Source organism: Sorghum bicolor, chromosome 4 (assembly GCF_000003195.3).
Source record: "Sorghum bicolor cultivar BTx623 chromosome 4, Sorghum_bicolor_NCBIv3, whole genome shotgun sequence".
Taxonomy (NCBI): Eukaryota; Viridiplantae; Streptophyta; class Magnoliopsida; order Poales; family Poaceae; genus Sorghum; species Sorghum bicolor.
The window spans coordinates 55,840,342-55,856,448 of record NC_012873.2 but is presented as its reverse complement, the minus strand read 5'-3'; the positions used below and the strand labels follow the sequence as shown (position 1 = coordinate 55,856,448).

The following is a 16,107-nucleotide window of genomic DNA, read 5'->3' as shown; positions in this document are numbered from 1 at the left end:
CTAAAGAAAAGCTAAGTTGATACCATTGGGGATATCTAACTCTAATAAACACTTACATCAATGACTCCATGTTAGCAAAAACATGACATTATATTATTGTGTTGTGTAGAGCATTGACTTGTACCATGCCATTTCTGTAGTTGTCCGTGGCAGCTTCTTTTGATATAACGCAATAAACTCTGGTCGGTCTTGGCACAGCAGGGGTACAAGAGGTCAAGAGCCTTTTTGTATTTCGAATGTCAGGGTAGAATGGCACAATGTCTTGATGAGCTAGTTAGTGCAACAATAGAGGCAAATATCTTTTAATTTAACGTTTCATCCTCCTTTTGTGTCTATTTCTCTTCTTGCTATAAACTATAACTTGTGCATGCACATATGGGTTATGTACAGAAACTATGGTTGATTGATAAGATAAAAGTCTATTTTAGTAATATCTTTGTAAGAGTTGAGCCTTCGATTGACATGTCATAGGTCGTGCTTGGATCTATAGTCGAAGTCTTGTTGGAATAAGCAGATGTCATGGCATGACATGACATGATAAATAATAATATGCCGACCAAGACAATACAATGTGGCACAAAAACACGAAATGAGTCAAACCAATATAGCATGGCATTACAAGTCGTACATTTAGTAATAGTATCATAGTGTTTTTTTTAAAAAAAAGGACTACGAATGTCAAAGACAATGTGAGATACATGGTTATTATTTTAAATTTGTAATTGTTTCATTTAATGGGTTTGTATTTTGTAATTGTTCCTTTTGATGGTTTTCATCTCAACGATTTTTTTAGGTTTCACCAAGGCAGTTCTCTAGTTTCATCGCAACAAATTTTCTGTTTTTATGTTTGGTATATAGTTCCTTTGAAGCAATGCGGCTGGCGTTTTGGGTGATTTAGGCCCACGTCTGTTTGAACTTTTGGCCGCTTTTTAGACTACTAACTTTTAGACTTTTCAAAAGTCAAAAACCTAGAAGCTATTAAAAAAAACAAAAAAACACGGTGAGTCCCCCAAATACTCGTAAGAAAGGAACTGGGCGTCGGATTCGAGCCTGGATGGCGTCGCTCTCACCTGGAGCGCTCGTTCCCCTAGAAGATGATTTTTGGCTTTTGGTTTTTGAAAGTTTCTTGGCTTCTGGAAGATTCAAAAGTTGAGGTCTGAGCACCCCGAAAACAAAACAAATAGGCCCTTGAGCTTCAAGATTGCACCTGGTGTGGAGAACCTACATAGTACCGAGTGAGGACACATGCTGTCACTTGAAAATTATTATCAGGGATTCTAAACTATTTTTTACCATTGATGCCCCACATAAGTGGATGATAAGATCCTTACATAGCAACAAATGTGAGGTTAATTTGATTATCATCATTAGGCCTTGTTTAGTTCACCCAAAAACCAAAAATTTTTCAAGATTCTCTGTTACATCGAATCTTACGACATATGCATGAAGCATTAAACATAGATGGAAATAAAAACTAATTGCACACTTTGTCTGTAAATCACGAGACGACGAATCTTTTAAGCCTAGTTACTCTATGATTGGACAATATTTGCCAAATAAAAATAAAATGCTACAGTGTCAAAATCAAAAAACTTTTTAGATCTAAACAACTCCAATCAAATTTTCTTCTGGGTCTTCTTCCCCTGGCGTGGACAGAGCTGCACCCCTTGTCTGTCCAGGACTCCGGGTAGGCGGGTAGTCGCTAGGTAGTTAGCTTAGCTTAGAGAGCAGCCGAGGGCACATCTGAACATGCAAGTACATTCTACGACAATTTCTACCGTTTACGATCCCCTATCGAATCGATTAGGCAGTATTCTGATCACTTTTCCAACATTGATTAGGCACTCTTTTATACGATGTCGTATTTGGGACGATGATCCCTCTAGTTTTATTGTCCAACTATTATCAGATGATGTAACTATCTTCGATCAATAAAGTTTGCCCAAGGGCTTTATCAAAAAAAAAACCAAGCTGAGTGTTTAAACAGAATAAGCTCAAGCAGATCAGTAATTTTTATTTCCGTATATATAAGTCTCTGAATCACAACATCACATCCCTAACCTACTAGCTTGTTGATGTCTCGCCGCTCCGATCCCCAACACACAATTTACACACAATTCACACTACCAAACCGAATCACATCCACATGACCACATCCACACAACTAGTACACGACGTCAGTCATCAGCATGTGAGGTTGCTTCCTGGGTCGACGCCGAAATCCTGGCAGAACTGCTTGTAGTAGGCGACGCGGTCGTTGACGGAGTCCGGGTTCTTGCCGTCGCACTCGAGCGCGCCGTTGATGGCCCGGATGGTGGCGCCGAAGCCCTGCCCGGAGACGAAGACCCCGTGCACGCTGTTCATCCAGTACCAGAGCGCCGCCCGGAACGCGACGACGGCGCTGCGCGCCACCGCGTCGGGGTCGCCCAGCCCGTCGAAGCCGATGCTCTGCCCCGCCGGCCCGTAGTTGTAGTTCCACGAGATCTGCAGCGGGCCTCGCCCGTAGTACCCTTTCCCCGCCTGGCACGGCCACTCCGTGTTGTTCGCGTCGCAGTAGTTCTTGCTCGGCCCGTCGATCTCGTTGATGTAGCAGAACTCTACAAGCAGCTTGAATTTTAGTACGTATATCTGTCTGTAGCTTGATTGAAAAAATGCACGAAAAAAACGAGCCTCGATCGGTTCTGTGAAAAAAAAAAAACGTACTTATGGTCTCGTGGTTGGCGTTGCCGAAGAAGGCGGCGATCTCGCGCTTGGAGTCGTCGACGGTGCCGGTGCGGCCGAAGGACGGGTAGTAGCCGGCGGCGGCGAGGAAGGCGTCGCGGGTGTAGAAGCCGTTGGCCTCGCAGGAGGCGGCGGCCTGCGCGAGGAGCGCGTCGAAGAAGGCCGGCGTCACGATGCTGGCCACGGACACGTTGTTGGTCGCCGGCACGTCGCAGGGGCCCGACTGGCACGTGTCGGCGCCGCAGTAGTCCTCGCCCGTCCCGCAGTACCCGTACTTGCTGCAGCACTGGTCCGACGCGCACCCGCAGTTCTGCGCGCCCGCCGAGAGGACGAGCGCCGCCAGGACGGCGGCGGCGACGGCGAGCTTCGTCGTCTGTGCCATGGCTGCTGGTTGGCGTTTGTGCGTGATGCGACTGTGATGCCTGCTGCCTCTGGGGCTCTCTGGTGGTGAGTGAGTTTCACGGTGGGCTGATCGGTTGGCTTTTGTAGAGTGGGATTAGTAGACTTTAATTTGGAGAGGGAGCATGCATCCGTCCGATCAGGTCGTCTCACCTGTCGCGATCGCGATCGTCCAAACGAAACGAGAGGGCCGAGTCAAAGCGAGCGAAACGAAAGGACGACGGAGCGTCGAGGAGGTCGACGCCAACGCCAACCCAGGTCGGCATCTGCACGTTGTGAAATCTGTGTGCACCGCGTCGACCTGTCAACCTGTGTGTGGTGTCATGGCTCATACTGAAGCTGAAGCACGTCGCCGTTGCCTCACTACTTGGCCCTTTTTTCTATCGGGCTACCATGGCGTAACGGGAGCGCAGGGATGGAAAAAAAAAACGTGAAGCAGTTTCCGTGCTCAGCTGCACGTACCGCTACGTTTGTTCTTAGCGGCACCTGCAGCGTTCATCTCGCGGCGCCTGCCAGCGTTGTTTGTTGAAGCCGCCACTTCTAGAAAAATGAAAAAAAAAAAGCACTGAAGACTATTTGTTCAGCTCATCAGCTGGCAAGAACCGGAGGTGGTAGAACGGAGGCCACACACGCGTCAACGAGTCAAAGTCAAACCATGACAATCAGAGGCCCAACTAGTCAGCTGCATCCCTTCCATTTCCTATCGACCGGCCGGCCGGCCGGATCCGTTGATCACTTGATGTCATCTGAGTATACTAATGTATTTGCCACCATTGGCACCGGTAGAGCCACGAGTTTAGCAACGAAGCATGAGACAGACAAGACACCGCTGTTTTATGCTGCAACAGTGCAACTACAAGCTAGCAGTCAGTCATTTCGGCGCATGAAGTAATGGAAATTGAAACGGTTCATGTTCTTCGAAGCATATAGTCCTGTCATAAATGATACTATGGCCTGATTATCCATTTTTTTTGTTTTGGCACTGCAACACTTTTATTTGTATTTGATAATTATTGTTCAATCATGGATTAACTAGGTTCAAAATATTCATCTCGTAAATTATAGACAAACTATGTAATTCGTTATTTTTTACTTATATTTAATGTTTCATGCATATATCGTAAGATTCGATACGATGAAAAATGTTGAAAACTTTTTAAATTTTGGAATAAACTAAACAAGGCCTATGCCATGACCTTGCTCCAATACCCACCATATATCTAGGTCTCTTAAAATGCATTTTAGACACCATTTAGGTGTAGCCACAATGTGGTGTGCTACCGAACGAAGAGAGAGAGGGATCCAAGCATCCAAGCATGCTACTGCAGGAGGCGATATCCTACTTCAGTCATCTACATGCATGGATGCTCATTGAATAAATTACCATTTTCTTCTCAGGCAAAGGTGAAAGATATCAAAGAATCTTGTACAGTTGAGTGGGTTCTACATGAATTCAGCATCGGTGCTGACATGACATCAGTAAGCCTGGGCATTCGGGTTACCCGATTTTTTCGGGTCGGGTAATTCGGATAATTCAAAATTGTTACCCGATATTAGTCCTGAAAAAACACTACCCGCAATTTTGGGTACCCGATAATTCGGGTTCAGGTTCGGGTATTCCCGATTTACCCGAATTTTCAAAAAACAACACAATACACAAAATTTCAATAGCAATTTATATATAATTTCAGCAGCAATTTGTATATAATTTCAATAGCATTTTGTAGAGAATAATATATTACTAGCACTTGTTCAAATAAAGAGAATTATGTTCTATTAAATTGATAAGTTCTAATATTTAACTAACAAATTACATGATAAATACAAAGATATAGACAAATATTTGAGTAATTCGGGTAGTTCAGGTACCGGGGGATATTACCCGAATTACCCAAACTAATTTCGGGTAATCAAAATTGCTATCCGAATTTAGGATCGGGTACCTCGGGTTCGGATAATTCGGGTTCGGGTCCGGGTAATTCGGGTATGGGTAACGGGTATCGGGTAGTTTGCCCAGACTTAGACATCAGTGGCGGAGGTAGAGAAAATTCAAGAAGTTGCACTTGCCTTGTAGGTGTATAGATTTTTATTTTGAGGGTGCAAATATGGTAAAAATTTAGCTATAATCATTGTTTTTCACTATTTACTATATACATCCGTCCATGACTGACATTGTATGCACTATGGTTTGAAGGGCATCGGAAGAGGTGTTATAGGCATATGATGATTTTCGGCATCGACTACGCTGTGGCCAGTCTTATAAGATACTGTCATTTAGAAACCATTAGGTTTAGAACCCATAACTTTATGAGCAGTGCGAGTGGTCTTTGGTGGGTTCTCATGGGCAGCATGTAAATTTATTTGATCGTAGCTTATATATTATTATCACACGTGTTAGGTTTGTAGTTCTTGAACTACAGATTGGACAAGTATATATATGAATATTGGTTCATGAGGTTATCCTACTGAGTTTTTCCTATTCTTCTCCTACGGTCCTACCTATATGCTACTAGTAAACTTCTGTTGCCCATCTCAAAATACTGCTTTACAATGGCCAGGATGAACCATTGGTACTCAGATAGATGACCTTCAGATGCAGTCCACAATAAGAAAAAACTGCACAGCATCTGATTTTTTTCCTTCAAATAATTAAATTTAGATGTTACCCGCGAATTGTTTCCCAATTTTAGGATTGCCCAGCTTCTTAGGCGATGTATACTTCTGAAATAATTACACCCAAAGTCTAATTGTGACCTCAATACAGCTTCAAATAACTATTTATATGTTCTCATTTTATCTTACCCAGGTAGCTTCAAAAAACGAGGTATTTTCCTAACTTCGGATTTTTTAGAAATTTGTTTTCAGTTCCAAAAAATCTAAAAGAAAACTGAATCATTTTAAATCCTTGAAAAATATTCTTAAAATTCAAAAAAATTGAACTCTTGGAGATAGATTGAGAGATGATGAATCAAATAAAGTATTTAGAGCTCATGAAAAAGGATTTTAGAGCATCTAGGCATTGGATTTTTCTCTAGAAAAAATAGAAAAAAATCTAAAAAAGTCCACAAAATTCCCGGAAACGATTAGATGATGTCTAAATGCATTTTGAAAACATAGCACACAAGAGCACCAAAAAAAAAAAGAAACGGGAAAGCACCACTTTAATAAAAGCTTGTCAAATTAATTGACAACTAAGATTCTCAATGAGCATCGATGCGTGTAGATGACTCGAGTACGATGTTCTTGAAATCCTCAAAAGTTTGATGAAAGTATACAAAAATTTAAACTAATGTTGACAAATTCTATCCAAATATTAAAAACATCCATTTTATTTAGTATTTTTATTCAAAGACGCCTAATTTTGAGATACTTTAATTAAACATTGTGCTAGAATTGTATTGAGGTAGTAGTTATTACTCTACTTACGGTCTGTTTAGTTCCCTATAGAATACAAAATAAAAAATATTAACTATTTTAGAATGATGAAATACAAAATGTCAAAATTTATAGGGTTATGTTTAGTTCCATATAAAATACAGAATTTATTGCCCTTATATGGCCTCTTGAGTTTTTTTTTGGATTTTTTTAGTCTCTTGAGACCAAAATCTAAAATAGAGAATGATAATAATTTTGCTAAAAAGTTTGCATAGTATTTAGTTCTATTATATAAAATAATGGACTAAAATCCATAACTTTTTTTTGATGAAAGGGGACTAACTAAACACCCTCTTAAGTGACTATCAGTTCTGTCTTGTGCGGAACCTAACCAAGCAGCCCGTTCCCCACCTTGCCTTATCTTCTCCCGTTCACCCCGCGTGTGCGCGCGCTCTCTCGCGCGGCGAACGACCGGCGCCGTCCTACACTCCTACGCCAGGTACCCAGGCGTTTGTCTGTCCCTTCGCCAGTCCTTGGTCCTCCGCCGGCGACGAGTACCCAACAAGTACGCGGACCCTTTCCCTTCCCTTTCCTACTGTGCGAAACCGAGTTCCCGAACCCTAACTTAGCTATTTGGCTATTTTCCTTTATTCGGACATGATCTAATTTCAAGTATATAGATATATTATGCCTACCAATTTCCATTTTTTTCGCAAAAATTACCCATGTCCTCTATTGGGTCCGCTTCTGAGAGGAAGCATTCCATAGCCGAAGTATTAGAAAGCCGTGTTGATGTCCTGTGTTTTTACATGTGAAAGTTGGAGTTTAATGTGCGCTGAGCTGTCAGTAATCAATCAAGCTGAGATAAGAGAATGAACAAGAGGTGTTTGTGTCACCAACTTCTGGCAAATTAAGAAACAGAATAAGGCTTCCCGGCTAACGTGTTCTTTGCCGTAAATTTGCTGAAATCCTTGTGAGAAATGAACGAATCAAACAAAATGTGCTTGGACATGCTGAAGTTTGCTAGTTGCCAATTTTTAAGGGCATGCAAAATTGATCCAAGTTGATCCCGTAGGCCTTGGAACCAAGGTAGGTGAAGATTGTTTTAGGCATATTGGGGGTTCGACTGAGCCCCATGTCACATGCTAAGTTCACTGCTATCTCCTTTGCAGGTAGTCCCACTTTTTACTCATGTCATTCCTATTTTGAATTTGAGATGGTGGTATTTTTTCTATACTGGTGTAACAATGTTCATTAGACAGCTAACCTTAAGTTAGTTGTGATGCTTCCATTTCCTCTTTTCAATTTTATTGTTGTATTTAGATTATCATGTAGATTTCCTTGATGTATGGTAGCGTACAATGTCTCTATCTTTGGTTTGAGTGTCAATAAGGATCTGTCATACAGAACATGGTTCTGTCATACTGGTAGCTCATGAACATGAAGGATTGAAGCTCATATGGTTTCTGCGGTTGGCTACATTGCATTTCATCTGGTTATTGGTCATCTTACAACTTTATGTTCCGATGCATGAATTGTTTTTTTTTTTTCATTTTCTTTGTGTAGAGAGGTAGAATACCAATGGATCATGCGTATTGTCAATTATATAAATGAAAGAGAGTTTATTGAAATTTTCTTAAGAAGGAAACTTATCTTAATCTTGGCTAACTGGTTGGGTTCAACCCCCCCCCCCCCCCCCCCCCCCCCCCGAAACACATGCACAACCGACATGTATGCATTAGATCCTGTTGTTATCTTATTTTATACCAAGGCATTAACAGTTTCTTTGTAATTTCTGAAATTCTTACATTTAATGTGAATCTGCAGATTTGGTTCTAGTTAATCAAGAAGTAGGAAATGATGAGCTACTTCCAAGCCACTACTTGCAAGCCTCACAGTAGGATCATTGTGAACAAACCTATAGCAGGTCTTGGGAGCACATGTCAGTATCCATTATATTCACATGCTCTCAGATTCCACAAGCTGAAACAGAAGGTGTGCCCAAGGGTAGTTCTCATTGCTGCTAGCCACAGAAGGCTTACTCCTGTATGTGCCTTAAGTGGAAAGGGAAACCCTGGAACTGGCGATGATGTAAGTAGCTTCTAAGGCCTTCCTTTTACATAGCTGTGCAACTGTGTTGTTTCTTGACATGATTCCAGGACTGTGTTGAATATGTGTCAAATGATAGTGTTATCATGGCTTCACAGCTTCACTGCCAATTACCAAAATTTTGGTCACGCATAGATTCTGTCCAAGGTGTATGAAATTAAACAAAGTTGATGTTTTGTTGGTGCCAAATTTATGGATGCCACCAGTGCACTTGACATTTGTTGAACTAAGGAAAACATGTTAGAGTAATATTTTTATTTGCATATGCCATACGCCCATACTGTGCGCTTAGATATATGTTAAATTGAACTAGTGTATGTCTGTATGATTTTTGGTGGATCAAAGCAACTCTTGTCTCGCTTCAGAATTGTCATACTCCTTTAGGTGGATACTTCTGTTGTTTTTGGAGTTCATAATCTGCTGGGTTATTCTCAACTATTTAAAACTATGTTTTCAAATTATTGGTCAAAGTTAGGAATGTTTGACTTAGGACAAACCTAAAACGGAGGGAATATGTTAGGGTAGCGAATTTAAACAAAGATCAAGGACACATATTAGGAATAGCTGGCTTGGTCAACAAACCAAATATATAGGAAAGGTCTCTAGCCCCAAAACATTTATTTGGTTCTGCTAGCAGAGTGCGCTTACGTTTCTTAACAGATTGGTGAACTTGTATATCGCTTTGTTGCAGCCTTTGATGGAATCTTTGAAGAAAGCTATGGCTGATGCCAAAAAGCCCCGGCCCATACAAGACTTGCTGAAGGAGCAGGTGGCTAAACTGAGAGAACAAGCGTCTGGTGGAGGCGGAGGGAATGGGAATCGCCGTGGAGGCAGTGGTGGTTCTGGTGGCCCAGATGATGAATCGTTCAAGGAAACATTGGATGAAGTGGTCCAAGTTATCTTAGCCACTGTTGCTTTCATACTTGTGGTAATTTTTTGTTTTTCTTATTTATTCTGCATTTCCTGGAATACTTATTTGATAAGTTAGCACTGGGCATCATAGACTGCTGAAACACTGTTGCTTATGAATAGACATAATAGTATCAATAGACTCATGCTCTTAGGGTTTTTTGCTTGTACATGTGACACTTAGGTACAGAATGATTATAGTCCCCTTCTATGATATGAATTACCTTACAATTTTGTTATAGCCAGATCTTACAAAATTCAAATGTATGCATCTGTGTTTATCATAGTGACAAGCATTAACACTCCAGGATGGCTGCTAAATCACTATAATTTTTCTAATGGTGCAGTACATCCACATAATCAGAGGGGAGGAGCTTTACCGTCTTGCCAGGGACTACACCAGATATCTCGTCACTGGTAAGAGGACTGCTCGACTGAAGCGTGCCATACAAAAGTGGCACAACTTCTCCGAGAGCTTCATGCAGAAGGAAGGCTCAGAAGAGGACCAATATGACAGATCAGCTGTGTCAAAACCTACATGGTGGCAACAGCCTCAGAAATTTGTGCATCTTATGCAGGAGCTTTGCAGGGGAAACTGGCGTCCCCATGCTCAGGAGTCTTAGTTGATGGGGTATCATGAGCCCCCCTCTCCTTTTTTTTTTTGACCCGTTGCAGAATGCATAATAGGAACGTGGGCTAGTGCAGCGGAGTAAGGTCGCCTGTCGCCTGGACCTTTTTTTTTTTTTTGGTTCTTTATCGGGTGTCTCTGGTTTGTTAAAAGTATGAAGAAAGTGAGTTCGTTCTTGGCAATTTTTGTAGTTGATGGGACCGTGTTTTGAGACTGTAACCTGCCAATCAGACGGTGGTGATAGCTTGTGCATCTGATCGATCAAAACTCTCGACTGTGACACGAAATATGTAGCGGGGGTGAAGGATTATTTACTAATTCTTTCAATGCACATGTTTGTTGAGGACTGCAGATCTCTTGCCATAAGCCTCAGCTAATCAGCTAGCAAGTTGCCATGCCATACATTTTTCTTTTGTTATTAGGACATTAGGACTTCAAAGTTACACTTGCCATGCAAATGCAACAGCGTACGATTATGTTTTTTTGGGAAATTCTGCTAGAACTATCATGCCCATGAAACTATCGTCCTTTCAATAGACATTGCTAGCACAATAATCATGAATCCATCGACAGAACGAGAGTATATGAAAATATGAAATAGCCTCACTTTTCTGTTTCTTCGATATTGTTATACAAACTCAGTATAACACTGAAAAAAAGAACGACTGTCTGCACCAAACTATGAAGAGTTTCATACAGTGTAAACGTGAATCGGTGCATGGCCGTTTCACCAGATTGAAAGAAATAATTTGTCACTGTCTGTTATACTCGGTGGATGGAAATGCTGAAACAAATCCAGTACAGATCAACTTTCATCAGCAGGGGAGCCTGACGCTTCTGCAGCTTTCTTTTCCTTCTGTTTCTCTCTGCGCTTCTTGTTTCGCAATGCATTTTTGCTCATCTCCCCCCTGTTACATTGTTAAGGTCAGTGGATCATCTGTCAATGTAAAAAAAAAGGCATAAGAAAAGGTGAATGAAGAATGTGAAACTCACCCTGCAGGAGCTAGTCCACCAAAGAGCTGCAATGCACCAACAAACATGATAAGTCAACTTATAGTCTTATACTGCCAAACAATGAAGATTTTCTCCAACGAGCTGGAACAACAACCTAATTAGCTGAGCACAGCAAACTACAATCCCAGATAAACGCCAGCATACAATTTATTAGGTATGAGACACATTCCTCTTTTATTCTATCGACACTGACAAGATCTAGCCTGTGTTGTTTCAACTTTCACTTTCAGCATAGCCGGGCACAATCCCAGATAAAAGAGGGCTTTGTTCTTACGGCGTAAAGGCGAGGCACGGCGATTGGTGGGGGGAGGGGGGGGGGGGGGGTGGCGGGCGCCTGGACGCCTAGGCGCCGCCCTTGAGAACTATGAAAGAGGGTGGTGATAGGCCTGGCAAATCGATGTAAAAAAATCCAACCACTCATGGAGATCTAGCCCAACTTGCTTGGAGGACTAACAGGCTTTGTTGTTGTGGCACCATGACAAGGAGCAATTGCATGGTAATAGACTAAATCATTCAGTTTCACATTCCATTCCGCTAAACCAAAGACCAAACACCCCAGTTCTGAAACAGAACCATGGTGGTGTTATTGGATAGAAGCTTGTACCTTGTCCTGAAGTTCTGCAGAACCCTTAGCATGAGGTGGGCGGTATGCTGTAGGTTTTGGCGCTGTATTTGCAGGGGCCTTGCTTGCTGTTTGTGCTGACTTGGAACCTTGTGCTGAAACTATACAAGGAAGTCAAGGGGAGATATCAATTGATCAGAACAGATTGACTTGGAATCTACGAGAATACCAGAACCTTGTTTTTTTGTTTCTTCAATCTTTAAGGTACTCAAGGATGTTGTCAGGTCAGCAATGTCACTGAATCTTTCAGGTACTTCAGGTTTCCAATCAGCCTGAGTAATTCAAAAAAAGAAAAAGAAAAAAACAGAAATATAGAGTGAAGGTGCAGATTTATCTATAAACTTCAGCACGTTACTACAGTTTAGGAACAAAATAGGATAAAAAACAACAAATTATGTCGAGGGGATACCTGATACAGCCTTTCAAACATCTTCTTAAACTGCAGAGATCCGTTGTGGTCAAATATTTTTATACTGCAACAGTTCCATTCAGTAAGGGCGTTTAACTATGTCCACTATTTGCCAATTGCCAAATATGCAGTAAACATACCAATTGTCTATTTGGAGCCTCGGAGCTGTTGTAGCAGTCATAAAATGACGACCATCAGGGGACCATTCACTTGTGACAGAACATTCTGCCTTTGTTTTCGCTACCAATTTCTTTTCTGAATAATCCCAGAATGCCTGGGCAGAAAATACAGTGTGAGCTACAATGCAACTATTTGTAGATGCTTACAAGTATTAAGGCATCTTTGCTTTAGTAGTTTGTCTTTGTTTTTTCTATATCAAACTTAAGAGTTAGCAGATGAAATAGGCAATATTTATAAATTTTCAGGGTGAAGAAGAATGCTGAAAAATTGCTTGGTGTAGAAATATACCATATCACCAGGCAAATTACCAAATCCTGCTAATACAACAACTGGTCAAGAAAATATGGTCAAGGATATTGTTAAAGCAACAGGTTTCGTAAGATGTATACTCCCTCTGTTTCTTATTATACTGAGTATTAGGATCTGAAAAGGTCAAATTTCTTAAACTGTAACTAACAAAGTAACAATTAGTCAAATTATGTGTGATTAGTGTGCAAAAGTTATATTATATCAATAGATGTGTATTTAACATATTTTTAATATAATATTAATTTCATAATAAAAATTAGTGGACAAAGAATGCTTCAAAAGAGTTATACAGATCCTAGTACGCCCTATGAAAAGAAACAGAGGGAGCATGGCTTAGCCCAACTTTTGTAGATAGATATGGCCACCACATTTTCACACAAGACCACACATCAAGACTAACTGATCAAATTATTCTAGAGGATACATCGTCCTTTGGGATTCCATCTTATTGTATTGTAAGGTCCTTCACCAAGCTCAACAAGAGGGTTGCATTTCTTGTTGAATATTGTTGCCTTGGCCGGCATAACTGAGATACGGTTAAGGAGCTCATAAAAAGGATAAATGGTACATAAAAGGTTAAACAATGAAACTCTACATTGCATATTGAGACAGGAAATATAAGGATACATCCATAAACCACAGCAAATTCAGAGCCAGAGGAAGACCACTGCACATCATGGACTGGCCCATCCTTTTCTGCCAATACATTATAGGGTCAGATACCAGAAATTAAAGGATAAATATTGTCAAAACCTAAGAACTTACTAAGTGGAACAATTCCTTCAAAGGCCCTGTCAGTTGTCAAGTAGTTCAACTTGGTTTCACCATAGTAACTCTGGTTGGTTTTATCCACGTCAGCTTGAACAAGAACTAGAAGCCCAGTGGACCCTTTGTTCCAGTGTAATTGAACAGTGGAACAACGAAAAAAGCTCCTGCGAGCAACAACTTGATTTTGTGTGTCCTTGTTGCAAGAAAATATCTGAACGCTAGCTGGAACACCCTACTCGAAACCAGAGAGAGAAAAAGATCAGTAACCTTGTGAAACTAGTTCGCAGAAACAATCTAATTACCTAATAAAAATGTAACAAATCAGACCTTAGCCTCTGGGACGAATCCAGCAACATGAGATCCTGGTGCAGTTGCTAGCTGCATCGTAGCTATGCCAGGCATTCTTATCCTATACAAAATTCCTTTTGCAAAATCTTTTGGATCAAAGAATTGTATCTCATTAGGCATCATCCGGCAAGCGACCGATTCATCCGCAGAAAACTGAACCATTGGCCTGCAGGTTCAATCAACATATCATGCACCAAAAGAACTCAAATGTGTCGCATGCTTACGCAAATTGAGCCTAAATCGAATTTATAGATACTTCCTCCTATACTATCTCAGGTTTCCTTTTTGCCTAATCTCATGTGTGCGGCTAATGGGGAACCCACATAGAATGGTGGCAGAAGGTAGTATTAGAATCTCAAATCCAGGAACCAGAATAAAAAAGCTTATTCAGTAGCCAATCTAATCACTAAGGATCAGGTTATTCGGGTGCTAGGAGATATCTTAAAAATTGAGTAACAGTTTTGTTTCCTTGCCAGTGTCCCAAAAGAAGCATCATACAGCTTGATAGGAACCTCAGTGATAGATGTGTATACAACTGTGAGTTCAAACATAGCTACCATATGACATCAGTGACTTAATGGAGTATTGCAATAGAAAATGTGCTAGATGTTAACAAGCGAGCGTCTGCCACTCCCATACAATGCACATCTGCTAAATCAGGAGTAACAATACGAGAGATCAAAAAAAAAAAAGAAAAAGAGTAACAAGACGCTAATGCCATAATGATTAACGAAGCATAAAGAGTGCAGGCAGCATAATTTATCAGTGTCACGAGAGCAGAAGTAACACGAACCAGGTGGCCTTAGACATGCTCTTCTGGTAGTGCTGGTAGAGAGCAGCAGCTGAGTCGACGTGCCAGACCGTGACATTCTTCTCCTGCGGCGAGGATGACTTCTGGAAGGTCTGCAGATACGCCCCCGTGGGCGACAGCGCGGCGGCGAGGAGACCCGGGAGCTCGAAGCACTTGACAACGGCGAGTGTGCGGCAGTCGTAGACGGTGGCCGAGGCCGATGCCACAGTCGCCAGGAGGCGGGCACCGTCGGTGGAGAAAGAGGTGGCGCTGCACGCCGTCTTTGGGAGTCTCTGCGGCGGAGTGGTGGTGCCCGGCGGGTATGGCGGGCCAGACCACACCGTGCAGCCGTCGGGCTCGCGAACTGCGCGGTTGGCGCATTCCGTCAAACGGGCGGTGCTCAAACGCGAGATATCAAGGGACAAAACGCGTCGAGGAGTGAGAGGGGATGTGTGAGGATACCTAGGATCTCGAGGGCCGGCGGTGGCGATGCCATGGCCGAGCACGCGACAAGTCCTCTGGAGCCGCCGGCGGGATCGCGAGCACAGTGACGGGCGGCGGCGGCGCGTGACGGAGAGGTTGGGGACGGCGTCCAGGAGATGCGGGTGTTGTCAGTTTGCTTGCTACCGCAGCTGACAGGTGGGACTAGGGCGCTAAAGCTTTCGTGAGGCCGCCGTTGTGAGAGTTGTTCTGGGGCTTGGGCTACTTCAATAGTTTGGGTTCCGTACGGCCTAGGCCCATTTTGGCTGGCCGGTCAGGGGTCAGCCCACCCAAAAACTGCTTGCGATTGCAAGTTGTATCTTTTTTTTTTTGAAAGGGATTGCAAGTTTTCATTCTAGTGGGCCAGTGCTCAGTGGCAGTCTAGGAAGAGAAAAGTTTTGCCAAAAAAAAGCAAGAGAAAAGAAAAGAAATCCTAATCCTAAAAGAAGAAAATTAATGTATCTAAAAGGTAAGAGAAAATTATCGTCAAAGAAGAGAAGTATTTTCTCTAAAATGGTAAGAAAAAGTTACCTAGAGAGAAATTGGTCCTTAAAATTGAAAAATAGACACTACTGGAATCCCTAAAATAGATATTGCCCCTCTGTGTTCGACCAGTTATCCTTCGCTCTGCCTACCAACCGTTGCGGCTACCTTCTTGCCTTGTATTGTTTTTATAATTTTCTATCTAGAGCTCTAGCCTAGTTTGTCAGAGAAACTCAATCTCAGCGGACATGGAGAAGAGCAGCCGGATCAGACGAACATTGAGTTAGAGAACAGGGCGAAAATTGACTAAAAAGATACCAGACATCAATAAGATGAGAAACACCAAGTGTCATATAGCAAATCCAAATATAATACTTTGTCCGTTCTAAATTATAAGTTCTCTAATTTTAATCAAGTTTATTTATAGATACATATGCTAACGTTTACAAGATATTACATTCCCTTTTAAACTTGCCAAAAGCGAACTAGTTTCATTTAATGAAAGTACTTCAAGTTTGCTTTAATGAAACTACTTCGATGTCTTCCATTCTCCTATAAGTCTA

General features: G+C 41.8%; 3 protein-coding genes across 4 annotated transcripts; 1 reads left to right on the top strand and 2 right to left on the bottom strand.

Moving 5' to 3' along the window:
* LOC8056503 (chitinase 6) lies at positions 1,990 to 3,192 on the bottom strand. The gene is made up of 2 exons (XM_002452373.2): positions 2,704 to 3,192; positions 1,990 to 2,597 (listed from the first exon to the last, which is right to left on the bottom strand). Exons 1-2 carry the CDS (start codon positions 3,101 to 3,103, stop codon positions 2,185 to 2,187), a joined length of 813 nt encoding a protein of 270 aa, XP_002452418.1. The 5' UTR covers positions 3,104 to 3,192; the 3' UTR covers positions 1,990 to 2,184.
* Positions 6,873 to 10,492, top strand: LOC8072435. The gene is made up of 4 exons (XM_021459338.1): positions 6,873 to 7,060; positions 8,323 to 8,586; positions 9,296 to 9,532; positions 9,861 to 10,492. Exons 2-4 carry the CDS (start codon positions 8,353 to 8,355, stop codon positions 10,134 to 10,136), a joined length of 747 nt encoding a protein of 248 aa, XP_021315013.1. The 5' UTR covers positions 6,873 to 7,060; positions 8,323 to 8,352; the 3' UTR covers positions 10,137 to 10,492.
* Positions 10,723 to 15,253, bottom strand: LOC8056502 (eukaryotic translation initiation factor 2A). Of its 2 annotated transcripts, none has more exons than XM_021459337.1 (13): positions 15,044 to 15,253; positions 14,585 to 14,945; positions 13,771 to 13,957; positions 13,441 to 13,675; positions 13,303 to 13,371; positions 13,100 to 13,201; positions 12,655 to 12,695; positions 12,327 to 12,460; positions 12,187 to 12,250; positions 11,953 to 12,049; positions 11,760 to 11,872; positions 11,135 to 11,160; positions 10,723 to 11,049 (listed from the first exon to the last, which is right to left on the bottom strand). In XM_021459337.1, the coding sequence occupies exons 1-13, from the start codon at positions 15,075 to 15,077 to the stop codon at positions 10,947 to 10,949; spliced, it is 1,566 nt and encodes a 521-aa protein (XP_021315012.1). In that variant the 5' UTR covers positions 15,078 to 15,253; the 3' UTR covers positions 10,723 to 10,946. The 2 variants fall into 2 exon arrangements, with proteins under 2 accessions (XP_021315012.1, XP_002452417.1); XM_002452372.2 differs by having other exon boundaries at positions 11,760 to 11,878; positions 15,044 to 15,252.

What these genes read in the sequence shown, in the direction of transcription:
- LOC8072435 (XM_021459338.1), top strand. Translation starts at nt 8,353, where the DNA reads ATGATGAGCTACTTCCAAGCCACTACTTGCAAGCCTCACAGTAGGATC. An exon ending in ACCCTGGAACTGGCGATGAT is followed by an intron (nt 8,587 to 9,295) that starts GTAAGTAGCTTC and finishes GCTTTGTTGCAG; the next exon opens with CCTTTGATGGAATCTTTGAA. An exon ending in CTGTTGCTTTCATACTTGTG is followed by an intron (nt 9,533 to 9,860) that starts GTAATTTTTTGT and finishes CTAATGGTGCAG; the next exon opens with TACATCCACATAATCAGAGG.
- LOC8056502 (XM_002452372.2), bottom strand. Translation starts at nt 15,077, where the DNA reads ATGGCATCGCCACCGCCGGCCCTCGAGATCCTAG. An exon ending in TGAAGGAATTGTTCCACTTA is followed by an intron (nt 13,372 to 13,440) that starts GTAAGTTCTTAG and finishes ATGTATTGGCAG; the next exon opens with AAAAGGATGGGCCAGTCCAT. An exon ending in TGTTTGAAAGGCTGTATCAG is followed by an intron (nt 12,050 to 12,186) that starts GTATCCCCTCGA and finishes TGAATTACTCAG; the next exon opens with GCTGATTGGAAACCTGAAGT.
- LOC8056503 (XM_002452373.2), bottom strand. Translation starts at nt 3,103, where the DNA reads ATGGCACAGACGACGAAGCTCGCCGTCGCCGCCGCCGTCCTGGCGGCG. An exon ending in CGCCAACCACGAGACCATAA is followed by an intron (nt 2,598 to 2,703) that starts GTACGTTTTTTT and finishes AGCTGCTTGTAG; the next exon opens with AGTTCTGCTACATCAACGAG.